Genomic DNA, 18,766 nt, shown 5'->3' with positions numbered 1-18,766 from the left:
TCACTTGAGGTCAGGACTTCGAAACCAGCCTGGCTAGCATGGTGGAACCCCGTCTCTACTAAAAAATTAGCCGGGTGTGGTGGCACATGCCTATAATACCAGCTACTTGGAAGGCTGAGTCAGGAGAATGGCTTGAACCCAGGAGGCAGAGGTTGCAGTGAGCTGAGATCACACCATTGCACTCCAGCCTGGGCAATAAGCACAAAACTCCATCTCCAAAAAAAAAAAAAAAAAAGACTGGAGGAGGAAGGAAGTAAAAAGAACACAAGAAACAAACAAACACACAAAAAACCTAGTTCTCAGTGAGGAAAGAAAGCAAAATAATTTATCAAGGCCAGGCACGGTGGCTCAGGCCTGTAATCCCAGCACTTTGGGAGGCCAAGGAGGGTGGATCACGAGGTCAGGAGATCGAGACCGCGGTGAAACCCCGTCTGTACTAAAAATACAAAAAATTAGCCGGGTTCAGTGGCGGGTGCCTGTAGTCCCAGCTACTCCGGAGGCTGAGGCAGGAGAATGGTGTGAACCCGAGAGGCAGAGCTTGCAGTGGGCCGAGATTGCACCACTGCACTCCAGCTTGGGTGACAGAGCGAGACTCCATCTCAAAAAAAAATAAATAAATAAAATAAAAATAATAATAATAATTATCAAGTATGAAAAGCAACACATGAAAGCTTTTTTTTTTTTTTGAGATGGAATTTCGCTCTTGTTGCCCAGGGTGGAGTACAATGGTGCAACCTCTGCTCACCACAACCTCCTCCTTCCAGGTTCAAGCCATTCTCCTGCCTCAGCCTTCAAGTAGCTGGGATTACAGGAATGAGCCATCATGCCCAGCTAATTTTTGTATTTTTAGTAGAGACGGAGTTTCTCCATGTTGGTCACGCTGGTCTTGAACTTCCGACCTCAGGTGATCCACCCGCCTTGGCCTCCCAAAGTGCTGGGATTACAGGTGTGAGCCACCGTGCCCAGCCACGAAAGCTTTTCCATTTAATCTACATAATAAACACATATTGCTATTCTCTTATATATGAAACTCTAAGAACAGAGTCTCATATGAGTATGAGGGTATCATACAAGTCTCAAAGTCACAACAGGCACTGAGTAGCCAAGTCAGGATTTAAAGCTGATTTTGTGGTTATAGGAAGGACAAAAAGTAAATAAGCCCATAATGTCGTGTACATTCAGAATTTTTATTTTAAAACAAAGAATCAGAGTAACAATAATAGAAAATCCATATGGAAATATTCACAATCTTCTCAGTGAGAAATGGAACCCTGCCTCACTGCCAACCTACTGTTTGAGGAGCCAGAAGTTGATGTGAAGCTGCAAGGTCACCTTTTCAAGCTAAAGCCCACTCCATAGCTATGTGCACTTTTTTTTTTTTGAGACGGAGTCTCGCCCTGTGGCCCAGGCTAGGGTGCAATGATGCGATCTCGGCTCACTGCAACCCCTGCGTCCCGGGTTCACGTGATTCTCCTGCCTCAGCTTCCCAAGTAGCTGGGATTACAGGCGCCCGCCACCATGCCCGGCTAATTTTGGCATTTTTAGTAGAGACAGGGTTTCACTATGTTGGCCAGACTGGTCTCAAACCCCTGACCGCCCGCCTAGGCCTCCCAAAGTGCTGGGATTACAGGTGTGAACCACCACACCCGGCCTCAGCTATGTGCAATTTTATTCAAAGCCTTCATGACCAGAGGGAATAGTGAGAACTGAGAACAAAAATACTGTCCCTGGCAAGGGTTTGGCTAACGGGTCTGAGATGTGTAAGCACCAAGAAGGGAAAGGGAGATTGAGCAACATATGAAAAAGGGGCTGTAGGAACAAACACTGAGAAAATAAGTCAACAATATCGTACTTCCACCCAGAGCAAAGTGACAGTGCACATACATTCATCCTCTCAAGTGTGGGCTACACTGCACATTGGCTCATACTATCTCAACGTGGTTTACTGGAAAGATTCAAGTCCCCTGAGGGCACTCGGCATAGGACCACAGTGACATGGTAACAGACATACGCAAGCGTGAGCCTAAAGCAACAACACACTTTAGATAATAATCGCTCAGAAAAAAATCCTCTCCCAGAGCTGAGGTTACAAATTCCAAGTTTGCTATAAACATTCTTTGGGGAATTCCTTTAAAGGTATGAGTTAAAATAAAACAGAAAATCAACACCTAAAATCTCCTAAAGAACAAAGTGGAGAAATAATGAATCTCTACCAAGAACCAATTATTTTAGGTTTCTCGTTTGGATGGCTCTCCCACGAGATAGGTGGCGGGATTACTTCAAAAGTAATGAGACTACTACAGGAAGAAGGAGTTATTTCGTCCAGTGAGGGGAACAGGCTTTCTAGAACTCACTTTCCCTTCCCTCGACTCCATCCAAAATTAGAACCCATCAACTGTCATTAACTAAAATGCCCATAATAGTTAATAATCCTAGATTTCAAGTACTACTACATGGAAATTATTATCTTAAAGAAAAAAGGTCCAAAGGAAATCAGTAGCTTTATTATATAGGTCTATGACTTTTATGAGAAATTAAACTTAAATATTTTCCATCTGAAGGACAGAAATTGTTAAGAGGTAACATACAGACCTCAGGCACCATATCATTTACCCTCCAATAATGAACTACATTTCTCCCTACATTCTTATTGCACCTTAACCTCTCCAGCATCAAATCTTTTACTCTATAACCTCTCTTTAAACACCTCCTTCTAATCTCAATTTCCTTCTGTTTTTATTATTTGGCAAAATTACACTTAAAAAATAAATATTTATGTGATTAAACCAGAGGATAAAATAAATAAAACTCAAGTTAATTTGCCGTGTAGAGCTGTATGGAAGTGAGGAAGGTGCTCTTTCATAAACCCCCTCTGCCTTCCACACTCACATGTATCTGCTTCCTGATAAGTCTGAGGCTGGGAGAACTGCACCTCTCTTTTCCTCTCCTGTATCCCCTAATGTGGCAATATTAGACTCCAAGGGAGGAAAAGCTGGCAAAGTTGTCATATGCCAAGCGGCCAATCCCTCCTGAAATGAAGGTAGGTTCCCTCGGTCTCTCCTAAGCAGAAGAGAATGTCCAGGAAATAAAATATTTAAAAAGCCATTGAAAATCCAACAAACCCCAACCTTGGGTGCTCATGGAGTTCGTGGGATGAGAAAGGAATCAAGTAGCAGCATTCAGAAGCAGTCCTGAGTTCATCCTGATGAGGTCTCTCCCTTGTTCAGGGAGAGGTGGCTTTCCCATGCTGGGAGGGAGGTGGAAGGAGGCATGACTTAGACATCGGTGGTGGTCTCCTTAGCAGGCTCGATGCTGTTCATCTCCATGACGCCGTCCTTCCCACATCTATTCGCACAGTGTGCCTGCCCTTCAAAGGCCCGTGTGATATCCTCAAAAGTCCTGCCACGGGTCTCAGGGACTTTGAAGAAGGTAAAGGCCAAGAAGGTAATGAGGAAGCCAGTGAAGATAATAAAAACGTAGGCTCCTAAATAGTGCTAGTGAAAGGACAGAAAAAAGGAAGGTTGTTATAAAAATCTGGTCACTGACAAACTCAATTTCCTTCACATATTTCCAAAAGGCTTTAAGCTATAACCCTTCCATATTTAATGAAAACAGGTTTCTTCGGTGATTCACTTATGATTCCATTGCTAACTTACTGTAGTTCTCTCTACTTTTCTTTCTGTCATTCTTTTTCATTACAGTTAGATGCTTCCAAATGTCTACTGAGTATTTTTGGACTGTTGAGTATTATTTTTAAAATCTGTGTTTCTGGGCCGAGTGCAGTGGCTCACACCTGTAATCCCAGCACTTTGGAGGTCAAGGTGGGAGGATCACTGGAACCCAGCAGTTTGAGACTAGCCTGGGCAACTCCATCTCTATTTATGAATTTTTTTTTTTTTTGAGACGGAATCTCGCTCTGTCACCCAGGCTGGAGTGCAGAAGCGTCATCGCAGCTCACCGTGAACTCCACCTCCTGGATTCAAGTGATTCTCTTGCCTCAGTCTCCTGACTAGCTAGGACTACAGGTGTGTGCTACCAAGCCTGGATAACTTTTTTTTTTTTTGAGACAGAGTTTCTCGTTGCCCACACTGGAGTGCAATGGCATGATCTCGCTCACTGGGATTACAGTCGTGAGCCACGATGCCCGGCCTAATTTTTGTATTTATTGTAGAAAGAGGGTTTCACCATGATAGTCTCGCTGGTCCCCAACTCCTGAACTCAAGTTATCCACCCGCTTTGGCCTCTCAAAGTGCTGGAATTACAGGCTCGAGCCACTGTGTCCGGCCGCAATTTAAACTTTATGAATTGTTTATTTCTGCAATTTTCCATTTAATATTTTCAGACTACGGGTAACTGAAACTGAAGATGAGGAGGGACTACTGTATTTTTTTATTTATTTAGGGATGGAGTCTTGCTTCCATCGAGCAGGCTAGAGTGCAGTAGTGTGATCCCGGCTCGCTGCAACCTCCACCTCCCAGGTTTAAGCAACTCTCCTTCCTCGGTCTCCCAAGTGGCTGGAATTACAGGCATGTGCCACCATGCCCAGCTAATTTTTGAATTTCACCATGTTGGCCAGGCTGGTCTCGAACTCCTGACCTCAGGTGATCCACCTGCGTCAGCCTCCCACAGTGCTAGGATTACAGGCATGAGCCACCATGCCAGGCTCAGACTACTGTATTATTAAGGAGTATCTTCAACATGTCAGCTTACATAGGCTGGTTTTAAGATAAGGTGAGTTTACTTACAGCCGCGGAGGGGAAGAGCAATCCGACTAGGAAGTTGGAGGTCCAGTTGGAGCAGCCGGCCACTGCCATCGCAGCTGGGCGGGGACCCTGGCTGAAGAGTTCAGCCACAATAAACCAGGGAATGGGGCCTGGTCCAATTTCAAAGAAGGCGACAAAGACCAAGATAGCCCCAATACAGACAAAGCTCATCCCATTATAGTTATCCTGTAAGAGGAAGGAACAGAGAAAATTAAATTTAAAGACAGTGTAACCTGGTATCTAGGTTCCCAGAGGCAATTAACGGCAAGCTCCTCCTGTCCCTGACGTACAATACAAAGACTGGCTGTGGAATCAAAAGGCTTGGATTTATTTTTATTTTTATTTTTAGAGACAGGGTCTTACTCTGTTGCCCATGCTGGAGTGTAGTGGCACTACAATAGCTCACTGCATCATCCATCTCCTGGGCTTAAGCAATCCTCCCACCTCAGCCTCTCAAATCATTTGGACTTGAACATGTGCCACCACACCTGCCTAATTTAAAAAAAAATTTTTTTTGGCCAGGCGCTGTGGCTCACGCCAAGGCAGGTGGATTATTTGAGGTCAATCACACTATTAAGTGTGATTACCTTGATATTATTTTAAGAATTAAATTAGATAATGTATTTTATAAGCTACAATAATGTTCTATAATGTAAGGATTCTAACAGTTTACCTCCAGTTCTCTGATGACCCATGTTTCTTAAACTCTGGGCATCCTGCTTCTCTCTTCTGACTTTATTGACAAACTGCAACCTTAACAACCCACCCCTTGTGTCACAGAAGTCAACTGTAACTTCTCTTCCTTTCCCCCTCCCTTTTCTTCACTCAAAGAGCACTCACCTTTAATAATAAAGAAACAGTCATGAGTGTAGAACAAAAAGCCATCCCTCCAAGGCCTATCATATGCAGAGTCCTTCTTCCTGCCCTTTCCACCAGAAATAGCTAGAAGAAGAAGAATATGACATGAAACTTCAGTTTTCCTTTCCATGAAAACAGTGTCTGAGCTACTTGAAATCTGCCTCACCAACAGCAGGACACTTGTTATGTACACCTCCTGTGATTTACGATTTTATATACATACATATTGTGTTCCATTCACAGGTTCTGGCTCAAAATCCCCATAGCCCTCGGTAGAGTCTTTTATCATAATGTTGGGATGCTTTAGGCCTCAGGAGCAGGCCTCAGATAACAGAATTCTTCTCTGACTTTCTCCTGCCCTCCCACTTGGCAGGATGCTAATCTGACTGTGGGTCATAAAACCCTCATTTCAGAGAGGGTCCTGCCCCACACCCTAGAGGAAGAAATGCTACAGAGAGGCCAAAATAATCCAAACATACAGGCCCAGCTAGGTTCAGATCATTCCTTTTTTGTCCAATCACATTTCAGAACAGTTGTGCATGCTTCGATCATGGAGAACCAATTAAGTCTGCATAAAAGGCCCAAAAGGCAGGGTATGGGGAGCTTCCAGATATCTGAACCCGTGGAAGCTGACAGGAAGGTCAGCAACAAATCATCTGTGTGCTAGGAGTGCACCCCAGCTCCACGGAGACAGAAGCTCCCATGCTCAGTATCCCTCCAGACCTTGCCCCATGAATCTCTTCATCTGGTTGTTTATTTCTGTGCTTTAAAATAACCTTTAAATCAAACTAGGAAACAATTTTCCTGAGTTCTGTGAGCCACTGTAGCAAATTAATCAAACCCAAAGATGGTGTCGTGGGAATTCTGATCTCCAGCTGGTGGGTCAGAAGCACAGGTAAACAACCTGGAGCTTGCGATTGGCATCAGGAGTGGGGGGCAGCCTTGGGAACTGGGCCACCAACCTGTGTCATCTGATGCTATCTCCAGGTAGACAGTGTCAGAATGAAATCACAGGACACCTAGATGGTGTCCACTACAGAACTGATTGCCCACTTCATGGGGAAAAATTCTCACATATTCTGGGGATCACAGATATCTTCTGTTCATTATTGTTGTTTTAGTGTAAAAACAGTGGAATAACAGAGCTTGAGAGTTTTTCCAAACACCTCTCTTCCAATTCCAAGTTCAAAGCATACTATATAGTTCCTTCTATACTCCCTCCTTTCCCATCCATCCCATATTTGCTTGAAGAGTGAAGACTACATCCAACATTAAATGTATCTCTTTTTCCCAAAGGAAAATTAAACAACAAACAGGTAACTAAATGATGGTAGGGTCATGCAATCCATCTTTGAACATCTGTAGCAAGGATTCTTTTCTCCCCCCCAAAATTACCAAACCATCCAACTTACAGAAACTACAGTGAAGACAGTATTAACCACACCCGCGCTGATGGTGGCATAGATGGGCTCTTGAACACCTGCATCCTTGAAGATTCCTGTTGAGTAATAGAACACCTAGGAGAAAAGAAAACATGCAACTTTGATACAATTCTGCACACCAGTTACACAGAACCCTCAAAAATAAACTTAAAAGTCCCAGTGGGTAAGAAGTCCTTTTTCTAGGGTTTTTGTTCAAAACTAATACCCCTTCTGCAAATGAATTATCTTCTGTATCTTATCTCCTTTCTCTTTGTTTTGAGAGGGAGTCTCGATCTGTCACCCAGGCAGGAGTGCAGTGGCAGAATCTCAGCTCACTGGTACCTCCACCTCCCAGGTTCAAGCGATTCTCCTGCCTCAGCCTCCTGAGTAGCTGGACTACAGGTGCCTGCAACCACATCCAGATAATTTTTGTAGTTTTAAGTAGAGATGGGTTTTAGCCATGTTGGCCAGGCTGGTCTCGAACTCCTGACCTCAAGTGACCTGCTCGCCTTGGCCTCCCAAAGTGCTAGGATTACAGGCATGAGCCACTGCACCTGGCCCTCCTTTCTCTTTCTAAATGTTCTTAATTCTAGCCACTCATTTATATTGTTTCTTCTAAAAATGCTTATTCCCACTGTTCCATTTCCTCTTGCTTACGTCCACTTCACTAACTTCTATGAAGGTATAATTCCTACTAACTGGTTTCTTTTTTATAAATTGAGGCAGAAACTCACTGCTGCCCAGGCTGCTCCTAAACTCTTGGTCTCAAGTGATCCTCCTGTCTCTCAGCCTCCCAAGTTGCTGGGATTATAGGCATGTGCCATCATGCCCAGCTAAATGCTTTTTTAATTGGCTCTTCCCCAAACCCTCAAAACATTGATAGGCACATCCATGTCTCAATTTGATAGTGAACTAATTGAATAACCTTAACCTGCTCATTGAATAAGCAGAGGTTCGGTGGTATTTCCTAGGCCTAGGCCCTTTTGAAGTGTTTTATGAAATAATACCAGCTATTATTGTAATATAATATATATTAAATAAATTGTTATGTTGTTTGCTAGGCACTGTGCTAAAATCTAAAGTTGCTACAACTACCATGGTTAAGAGGTATTAAAATACTGGACTCAGACCTCAAGTTAACAAGGGAACATTATCTAGGTTACCGAGGTTCACTTCAGTTTATTTCACTCAGAGTATTTGCCTCCATAGCAATATTTATTAGTCTTTTTGATGAATATGGACCTCTACATTGGGATTTACCTTCTCAAGAAACAACTCTTTAAATCCCTAGTATGTAAGATGTAAACTATGTCTATTCATATTTTCTAAAATAAGATAATTGTTTTTTGAAACTGAGATTTGTAGAGTCATTATTGAAAAACCTGCTGCTCTAGGGCTAATTAAGACTGTTAAAAAATCTCAACATATTATATGATGATGTCAAGCTTGTGGGGAAAGATATTAGGCTGGTGCAAAAGTAATTACTTGAGCAGTTTAAACAAGCAATAAATAGGTATGCCAATTCTCTTCCTTAACATAACGTCTACATGTCAAAAACCTAATGTACATGCACACATCTCAATAAAACTTCTTGTAGTAAGATGACTTTGCTATCTAGTGTCACCAAGGGAGGTAAGCTAACCCCTACATCATCTCACCTAAATAGTTTACTCTGCTAGGTAAACATGATACAATGCAACCTCTTACCCACTCACCCATAAGGGAAATTAGAAATCATCATTTGTGCAAAAGTAGGTTGGAAAAGTGACAATTTTCAGGTCTCTTACACAGGGATTCTCAAATTCAGCAGACTCAGGAATCCCAACCCCCATAATTCTGGTGCATCCAGCTTTGGGTGAGATTATACCTGGTGCAAAACCCACTCATTGACTAAATTGGGAGCCAGCTTAGTCCAACAATAATTAATGTACATGCCGGGTGAGGTGGGTCACACCTGTAAGGCCAGCACTTTAGGAGAGAGAGATGAGGTGGGTGGATCACCTGAGGTCAGGAGTTTGAGACCAGCCTGGCCAACATGGTGATATCCCTCTATTCTCTACTAAAAATACGAAAAAATTAGCAAGGTATGGTGGTGTGCGCATGTAATCTGGGCTGTAATCCTGCCTGTAATCTCAGGAGTCTGAGGCAGGAGAATCACTTGAACCCAGGAGATGGAGGTTGTGGTGAGCTGAGATTGCGCCACAGCACCCCAGCCTGGGTGACAGAGCAAGACTTCACCTCAAAAAAGAATGGGCCAGGCACAATGGCTCACGCCTATAATCCCAGCACTTAGGAAGGCCATGGCGGGTGGATCACTAGGTCAAGAGATTGAGACCATCGTGGCCAACATGGTGAAACCCGTTCTCTACTAAAAATACAAAAATTAGCCGGGCATGGTGGCACATGCCTGTAGTCCCAGCTACTTAGGAGGCTGAGGCAGGAGAATTGCTTGAACCTGGGAGGTGGAGGTTGCAGTGAGCCGAGATCATGCCACTGTACTCCAGCCTGGGTGCCGAGTGAGACTCTGTTTCCAAAAAAAATGTACACACCATACTCTGAAGTGGCAGGAGTGTCCCTCAGAGTGCTCACGGATGACTTGTCATTTCTCATAGGTGATCTTTTCCTGATCCTGTTTTGCAGGGTCCAGACTGAGGTGAGGCAGCTAGGGAGTTGCCTCAGGTGCATTCTTTTATTCTTTTTTTTTCTTATTTTAAACAGGCACAGAACTAACGCAAAGTACATTCTTTAAAGAGGTGCTCATTCTCAGGGCTACACTTGCACGTAGCTGCCTCACCTGCCTAGTCCCAGCTCTGCTGCTCTGGAAAGTCTTGGAAGCACATTTTCCTCCAGTAATACATGTGGCCTACATTCTCATTTCCAAATGAGGAAATTTCAGACTGGGATTCATCAACATCACCTAGGAGGCTTTTTCTAACTACTGTGTATTTCCTCCTGAGGTTTTTTTTTTTTTTTAAAGACAGGGTCATCCTATATTGCCAGGCTTGACTCCTGGGCCTAAGTGATATTCCCACCTCAGCCTTCCAAGTAGTAGCTGGGACTACAGGCATGAGCAGCCACCACACCTGGCTCCTCATAGATTTTGACAAAACAGCCTCTAACCCCCCATAAGAAGCACTGCCACTTCAAATACAAATATCCTGGTGTGCTAGGTAGGAGAAAAGTTCTAAGAACCAACTTACTATTTTGAGCATCAAAATGCTCAAAATAGTAGACTAGAAGTTGATTAGAAGGCACAGGAATTCTCTCTTCCTACAATCCACAGTCAAATGCAGGAAGCTGATATTTGCATGGAATACAAGGGCTATCTGCCACATGCTAGCTTCCGTTGTGCCACTCTCTTTAAACTATCATGCCCTCTTTAAACTACCATGCCCTCTTTAAACTACCATGCTCGCTATTCTAGTTGTAAAAACAGACTGGTAAAGTCAGTTCACTCTGAAGTTGCCATTGTCCTTCCAGGGTCTTTTTTTCCCTTTTTTTAAATTTCAGAGACAGAGTTTCACTCTGTCACCCAGTCTGGAATGCAGTGGCATAATTATAGCTCACTGCAGCCTGAAACTCCTGAGCTCAAGTGATCCTCTTACCTCAGTCTCCTGAGTAGCTGGGACTACAGGCACACCGCCACCATGCCTGGCATTTTAAGTGAAATACTGTAAGACACCTTTGACCCTAAAGTATCATACTCACAGCATTGATCCCAGAGAGCTGCTGAGAGAGCTGCAGCACAATGGAAATGATGAGGGGCTGTCGGTAGCTGGACACTCTAAAGAGCTCCAGCAGGGTGACTTGCTTTTCTTGTGACATCCTTGCACTCTCATCTTTCATCTCCTGGATGTCTTGGGATACATCCTGGGTGCCCCACAACTGCTGGAGGACTGGTGAAAAGAAGAAACAGGAAAGGATAAACACAATGTGCTGCCCCAAATTCATTCTTCCTGTAAGGCAGCCAGGAAAGGGCCACACGAGATGAGGTGATCAATAGCATCAATTCCCTTTTTTTTTTTTTGAGATGGAGTTTCACCCTTGTTGCCCAGGCTGGAGTGCAATGGCATGATCTAGGCTCCCTGCAACCTCCACCTCCTGAGTTCATGTGATTCTCCTGCCTCAGCCTCCCAAGTAGCTGGGATTACAGGCATGGGCCACCGTGCCCAGCTAATTTTGTATTTTTAGTAGAGATGGGGTTTCTCCATGTTGTTCAGGCAGGTCTTGAACTCCTGACCTCAGGTGACCCGCCTCGGCCTCTTAAAGTGCTGGATTACAGGCATAAGCCATCACGCCCAGCCTGATAGCATCCATTCCTAAACCTGCCTTTTCACCTCATTCTTTAGGGGCTGAAAATCTGACTCAGGAGTAATCAGAACCCTCCTCACTTGGATTCTGAGGGGCAGGGAAAGAGCATAACAGAAAATAGTTCCAGTCCCCTCATCCCTAAAACCAACCACAACCATACAATTCATGTAGTAAGGTGTGAAGGATACTCACTCCGCTTAGCATTCTCGTCTTCTTTTCTGTTAATGAGCAAAAATCTGGGACTTTCAGGGCAAAATGGAAGGGCTACACTTTGTAGGATAGTAGGAAGGATGGTAAAGCCCAGTAGCAGCGGCCATAGCTCTTCAGACCCAAGGATGAATTCCAGACCAAATATCTAGAAACCACACAAAGATAATGCTATAAACCCCATACTTCACAGGCCACAAGTTCATTAAAACACAAAAAGTTCAGAAAATCATATTCTTTTACCATGTGAAAAAATTGTTTCTTTTCCTTCCTCTACTCAGCCTGCTTTTTTTTTTTTTTTTTTTTTGAGACGGAGTCTCCCTCTGTCACCCAGGCTGGCATGCAGTGGCACAATCTTGGCTCACTGCAAACTCTGCCTCCCGGGTTCACACCATTCTCTGGCCTCAACCTTCCAAGTAGCTGGAACTACAGGTGCCCGCCACCACGCCTGGCTAATTTTTGGTATTTTTAGTAGAGATGGGGTTTCACCATGTTAGCCAGGCTGGTCTTTATCTGCTGACCTCATGATCCGCCCACCTTGGCCTCCCAAAGTGCTGGGATTACAGGTGTGAGCCACCACGCTCAGCCTCAGCCTGCTTCTTCAGCTACTATCTATGAGTTATAGTAACAATATCTAAAACTTCCATATGTAATTGAAAATGTGCCAGATATTCTTCAGTGCTTTACCTATGATAACTTTTTTAATGACCCATGAAACCAACACTCATTAAGTATGAGAAGTTCTAGAGTACCTGGGCCACCAGAATTCCAACAACGATGCCCAGCTGGTTGAGAGTGCCAAAGGCACCCCGCAGGGCAGTAGGCGAGATCTCTCCAATGTACATGGGCACAAAACCTGTGCAGAGTCCGCAGAAGAGGCCAATAACCAAGCGGCCCAGGATCAGCATTTCAACCGACTTAGCTACTTTACACAGTCCCATAAAGCAGCCACCAGTGACAGCCAACAGGTTGACAATCAGCATTGAATTGCGCCTGTAAGGTTAATCAAAGACAAAGTGGAATTAGCAAAGTGAGAGGCTCCTAACTTCTCTTCTGTCCTCATTATTCTGCTCTTCTCCAGGCTCATATCATCTCTTTTTTTTGATCTTTTGTTTTTCACTTTCTATTATCAGAACATTTCTAGTTGGGAACCAGGTGTGATGGTGCCCACCTGTAGTCCCAGGCACTCAGGGAGCTGAGGTGGGAGGTCGAGGCTGTAGTGAGCTATGATTGGGCCATTACACTCCAGCCCAGGTGACAGAGCAAGACCCTCTTTCTTGGGGGGTAAAAAAAAAAGAACAACATAATCAAGTAAAACAGATTGCCTTATCAATTTTTAAATGTGAATTCCAATTGCATTTCTAGAATATCTAATTGGTAATTTTTTTTTTTTTTTTTTTTTGGAGACGGAGTCTTGGTCTGTCACCCAGGCTGGAGTGCAGTGGTGGGATCTCGGCTCACTGCAACCTGCGCCTCCCAGGCTCAAGAGATTCTCCTGACTCAGCTTCCAAGCAGCTGGGATTACAGGTGCACACCACCACGCCCAGCTAATTTTTTGTATTTTTAGTAGGGACGGGGTTTCACCGTGTTAGCCAGGTTGGTCTCCATCTCCTGACCTTGTGATCTACCAGCCTCAGCCTCCCAAAGTGCTGGGATTACAGGGGTGAGCCACGGCGCCAGCTTTTTTTTTTTTGAGACAGTTTCGCTCTTTCACCCAGGCTGGTGTGAAGTGGCCAGATCTCAGCTTACTGCAATCTCTGCACCCCCACCACAGGTTCAAGTGATTTTCCTGCCTCAGCCTCCGGAGTAGCTGGGATTATAGGTGCCTGTCACTACACCTGGCTAATTTTTGTATTTTTAGTAGAGACAGGGTTTCCCCATGTTGGCCAGGCTGGTCTCAAACTCCTGACCTCAGCTGATCCACTTGCCTTGGTTTCCCAAAGTGCTAGGATTACAGGCGTGAGCCAGCACACCCTGCCTAATTGGCAAATTAAAACAGTTCCTTCATTAGTCATAAATGAAAATATATTCTACCTTTTAAAACATATTGTTAAGCTTCTATAGAATAAGAAGATTGTTTTGCCATTATCCACATTTGCCATAGACTAAGAAGTACAAAAATAATTCCTACCAATCCTGTGTAAAATAATAAAAACACTTATATGAGACCCCAGCTTTTTTTTTTTTAGAAGAGTGATCAACTTTGGACCTTGCAAATTAAGTATGTTTCTGGAAACCCCATAGTTGAGTTTACTAGGGAATAATTCTGAACTATCCCTATATCCGTAGCTGGACTGCAAAGGCCAATCACTCACACAGTTCATCTCTTGCACAGCTGAGTGGGAGCTATCCAGGGTAGTAGAGCTCCAAGCAAGGGTAGTCATATTCGGGGCCAGTTGGACTAGGTTTCCCTTGATTAGAATTCAAGGTGTTCTTATTCAAAGGCATCATCACCTCCTTGCCCTAACTCTCCACACTTGTCCTCAGTGCGGCTGGTAGAACCCACTTCCTTGCCCAGTTTCTAGTCAATACCTGCCAAAGCGGTTGACAAAGAGTCCGACTGAAAAGGAGCCGATCCTACCCCCGACGGAGAATATGGCCACAGACAAGGACCAGAGAGACGTGAGCAGCACCTCAGAGGGAGGGGCATTTCCCTTGTCCGTCAAAGTTTTATTGATAAATTCCTTTATGATCTGCAAAATAAAAGGGTTGGTGGAAGAACAGACTGTTACAGTTGGTTGAGAACAAAAGACACAAATATTAGGGATCATTTCCTTCCTAGAAAACCAAGGGAATAAATAGACGGGAATGGAAGGGGCAGATAACATATTGGAATTTATGTTAACTCTCCTTGGAATAGTAAGTTTGTCCTGAAAATCCCAGTAGGTGGCAGCACCGATGTTCACAGTCCACCCCGGCCCTTTGCTAAGGGAACCCAGCTTCTTTGTAACTAACCCCTAAGGAATAATACAGGAAGTGTATCACTATGAGGTCAAAGAGTGGGAGGAAGAACAGCACCGCCCAGGGTTCAGGGAGTAAGTGAGCTTTCTGCTTTGATTAAATGACCCCACTAATTTTCCCCACCAATATTGTCTCCATCTTCAGTCTTGGACAGGATAGATATGACATTTTTCTTAAAATCTCCTAGTTTGTGGAGGGACCCTCACTAACTGTGTTGCCCAGGATGGTGTTTAACTCCTGGGCTCAAGTGATATTTAGGCCTCAGCTTCCGGAGTAGCTGGGACTCCAAGCAGGTTCTACCGTGCCTGGCCTTAAATTCTGATTTCTTGAAACTCTACTTAAAGGAATAACTTCCCTATTCTAAATTCTAATTACTGTGGCCTGGCACTCACCTTCTCAGGAGCATTGATGACCCCAGTGTTGTAGCCAAATTGGAAAGAGCCGATTGTAGCAACTGTGATGGCAAAGATCAGAGCTGGGGTGACCTGGATGGAGGGAAGATGGAGGAGAGAATAGTCCTTAAAACTTGTGATTGATGACTGTTTCTTATTAATTATGCAGCTGTCTTAGGAGAATTTGACCTTGATGGTATGAAAAGAACATCAAATGAGATTTAGGTAATTAATGGGGAAGACAAAGGAATAGATTACACTAAAGAAATTATCTGGAGATAAGAATGTGAAGTTAACTTGGTAAAAGTGGAAAGAAAATTGGGGAAGGAAGAAGTTATGAGAAACTGGGTTAGTCAGTTTGGAAATATTTAAAAACTTGCATCAAGCAAATGTAGGCATAGAATTCAATTCAAGAACTGGAAGGGCAGAGAAAAAGACAGCCTTGGGTAAGATTACTGAGAATTGATCATTTTGGAAGCAAATACAGTGCAGTCTGATCTGTACCCCAGACTCCACAGAAGCCCAGTGCTGGTGGTGGGGGGGTGGTAGTTTGTGTCTTCACTGCTGGGCGGCTCTTTTGAATCTCTTATCTCTCAGGACCATGTAACCTACTGGATCTACCCACTGCATCCTGGCCCCATTTCAGCCTTCATTTATTAAATACAGTTCTGCTATCCCTAACTCCCGCGCAGGGGAAGAAAGTACTCTTATTCTGAACCCAACGCATAAGAGATGAACCCAACATATAAGAGACGTTTCTTAGTGGGGAGAACTGGTCATCTTCACCTTGCCTGGAATAATTCAGCTGGGCAAGATATTTTCCATTTCCATCTTGGAGCAGCTCAATTTTTATACCTGAGGCCGTCTTCTATGCCATTCCCCTCTCTCCACCCCACCCAAAATCCCTTCAACCTTTCATATCCCATCCAAAATCCCTTCAACCTTTCATATCCTACCCCAAATCCCTTCAATCTTTCATATCTTAAACTCCTTTCCTTTTAGGTCGGGCAGATTAGGCAGCAGGCTGGGAGCTTCAGCAGAAGTGACCTTGCCTGCAGCCTCCCAGATGTCTCAGTCACAGCTAAGCATCGGTACACCGGATGGGCCTGCCAGTACAGTGCTCTCTGTTAAATCTTTTTCCCTTTAGTAAAAATCTCTTCTGTCTCCTCTCATCATTCACTATCTTTGAGAGCCTTTTCTTCTTTAGTCTCATAATTTTCCATCCCTTTCTTATTTTCCTACATTTTCTTTCTTTCTGCTTTGTAGAGATGGGATCTCACTATATTGCCCAAGGCTAGTCTCAAACTCCAAGCCTCATGTGATCCTCCTGCCTTGGTTTCCCAAATGCTGGGGTTATAGGCGTGACCTGCCACATCTGGCCCCTTATTTTTAGTTAAATTTATCTTGGTAAAAAATGCCTTTCTTGCTGCGCATGGTGGCTCATGCCTGTAATCTCAGCACCTTGGGAGGCCGAGGCGGGTGGATCACCTGAGGTCGGGAGTCGAGACCAGCCTGACCAACATGGAGAAACCCCATCTCTACTAAAAATACAAAATTAGCTGGGCGCGGTGGTTCATGCCTGTAATCCCAGCTACTCTGGAGGCTGAGGCAGGAGAATCGCTTGAAACCGGGAGGCGGAGGCTGTGGTGAGCTGAGGTCGCTCCATTGCACTCCAGCCTGGGCAACAGGAGCAAATCTCAATCAGAAAAAAAAAAAAGCCTTTCTCCCTGCAAATATTGCATATACAACACTCAATATTTTAGTAAGTCCTGCACTCACAATTTTAACCCTAATAGGAAGGACAGCTGGAATTATTTCTCCTTAGCATCCACGAACCCCATAGGTTATAGGACAAACAGATGGCTGGACACTGGCCTGTGCCCCCAAACACAGACCTTTTCAAGGTCTAATGCTTCCAGAGAAGTCTTCACACTGGCTCTGAGACCCACACTTGTAATCCATACAACCAAGCAGCCCGATCCTCTAAACACTCAACCATCTCGTCCTCAGTGGCAAATGGTGACCTAAAATAAACCTGAGAAGCAAACACAACTTCTTCGGGTGACTTTCCTAACATAAGAAGGTGAACAGAACTGTATGACATTCAAAGAGAACTGATGAAGCAGCAGTAGTGCAGGCTAGAGAAGAAATGAAAAGGCCTTAAGATGGCTTGGTGACTTAGGAGAAAATAGAACAAGGCAATTACTATTAATATTTGCCTTTCTGAGTGTATCCCAAACTAGCAAAAATAACCAGTAATTACATCATTCTTACCTTCTGTGTCCCCATCGCAGTAATCTAATTCAAGTCTTCAAGAAAGATCTAGGGGTATGATTCCAGAAACAGCTTTTTCAGCCAACAAAACCTTCAAAATATCCTTCTCAGCAGCAAGTTTTCTCCAGGTCTTCAGGAAGGCTCCAAAGTCTCACCATTACAGCATCTCTAGGTCTGGCTGGGATCATGATTATTTATGATCTCCGCAAAGGGTGGAGCCGGAAAGGGCGACAAGCCCCCAGCCCCACCTTACCCCACCCTACCACCCTGAAACAATCTTGTGATCTCTAGGAATTCTGTGTTATCAGAACTTCAGAACTACCCCCGCCCCCGCCCCGCAGACAATAACGCCCTCCCTCCCCCCTCTCTTAAAACCACATCCTGCCACACTCTCCACCCTGCTTTTTTTTCAAAAGCTCATCCTTACTCCTTCCCTCTTGTAATAACAGCTACAGCCTCTTAGTTTCACAGACAAAATACTACCAGAAAAGCCTGGAGGGAGGGCAAATACACTATTTTTTGCTCTCGCATCTGCTTGGGATTAAAACAATCTACAGAGAGATGAGAATCAATCTATCCATATAAAACAAAGTCAAGTGGGTGCCACTATCAGAGATTTAAGGTTGTTAGAAAGAGTGTAAGTAGTAAGAATTCTTGATCCTATGAGTTTATTAGTCGTTTTTTGTTTATAGGCTGGGTCTACAATCTTTTTTTTTTTGAGACGGAGTCTACAATCTTAAAGGGGAGGGAAAGACAGCCTGACAGAAGAAAATCAGGGAAATAATTTTGCCAGTGTTCCCTTCTTAGCATAATCTCACCTGGAGGGAAGAAAACCTGAATTTCTTCTAGGAGACAGACCAACTATCAGGGCAGCTGTTTATGGTTCAACTGTTTATGGAATACAGTCCATATCCTTTTTTTTTTTTTTGATATGGAGTCTCGCTCTGTCGCCCAGGCTGGAGTGCAGTGGTGCGATCTTGGCTCACTGCAAGCTCCGCCTCCCGGGTTCAAGCAATTCTCCTGCCTCAGCCTCCCGAGTAGTTGGGACTATAGGCTCCTGCCACCATGCCCAGCTAATTTTTGTATTTTTAGTAGAGACGAGGTTTCACCATATTGGCCAGGCTGGTCTGAAACTCCTGACCTTGTGATCCGCCCACCTCGGCCTCCCAGAGTGCTGGGATTACAAGTGTGAGCCACCGCCCCCAGCCCTATATTCTTTAATAAGGCATTTGCCATATCACCCATTCTGAATTCTGCATCACTTTCTGCTAGTCTCAAGCTTATAGCATCTAGAAATGTGGTAAACATTGAATTAATTAAGCAGGTATTTGCTGAGTACATGCCATGTATCAGGTACTCTCCAAGAAGTTGGTGATTCTTCAGTGACTAATAGGACAAAAGGCCAGGGTCAGGAGATCAAAAGGTCAGGAGATCAAGACCATCCTGGCTAACATGGTGAAACCCATCTCTACTAAAAATACAAAAAAAAAAATTAGCCAGGCGTGGTGGCAGGCGCCTGTAGTCCCAGCTACTCAGGAGGCTGAGGCAGGAGAATGGTGTGAACCTGGGAGGCGGAGCT

The 18,766-nt window shown here is 44.2% G+C and overlaps 1 protein-coding gene across 2 annotated transcripts; it reads right to left on the bottom strand.

The window, feature by feature from the left end:
* Positions 1-1,168: 1,168 nt before the first annotated feature.
* Positions 1,169-17,352, bottom strand: LOC129483165 (solute carrier family 2, facilitated glucose transporter member 3-like). Of its 2 annotated transcripts, XM_055280178.2 has the most exons (10): positions 17,188-17,352; positions 14,914-15,006; positions 14,093-14,253; positions 12,313-12,553; positions 11,546-11,708; positions 10,751-10,938; positions 7,034-7,138; positions 5,604-5,705; positions 4,746-4,949; positions 1,169-3,494 (listed from the first exon to the last, which is right to left on the bottom strand). In XM_055280178.2, exons 1-10 carry the CDS (start codon positions 17,200-17,202, stop codon positions 3,276-3,278), a joined length of 1,491 nt encoding a protein of 496 aa, XP_055136153.2. In that variant the 5' UTR covers positions 17,203-17,352; the 3' UTR covers positions 1,169-3,275. The 2 variants fall into 2 exon arrangements, with proteins under 2 accessions (XP_055136153.2, XP_055136154.2); XM_055280179.2 differs by lacking the exons at positions 14,093-14,253; positions 17,188-17,352 and having other exon boundaries at positions 2,617-3,494; positions 14,914-14,995.
* Positions 17,353-18,766: the final 1,414 nt, after the last annotated feature.

Source organism: Symphalangus syndactylus, chromosome 5, assembly GCF_028878055.3.
Source record: "Symphalangus syndactylus isolate Jambi chromosome 5, NHGRI_mSymSyn1-v2.1_pri, whole genome shotgun sequence".
In the NCBI taxonomy this organism is placed as follows: Eukaryota; Metazoa; Chordata; class Mammalia; order Primates; family Hylobatidae; genus Symphalangus; species Symphalangus syndactylus.
This window is presented reverse-complemented; position numbering and strand designations above follow the sequence as displayed.

What these genes read in the sequence shown, in the direction of transcription:
- LOC129483165 (XM_055280178.2), bottom strand. An exon ending in TTTGTCAACCGCTTTGGCAG is followed by an intron (nt 12,554 to 14,092) that starts GTATTGACTAGA and finishes TTAACCTTACAG; the next exon opens with GCGCAATTCAATGCTGATTG. An exon ending in AGCTCTCTGGGATCAATGCT is followed by an intron (nt 7,139 to 10,750) that starts GTGAGTATGATA and finishes CTTTTCTCCTAG; the next exon opens with GTGTTCTATTACTCAACAGG.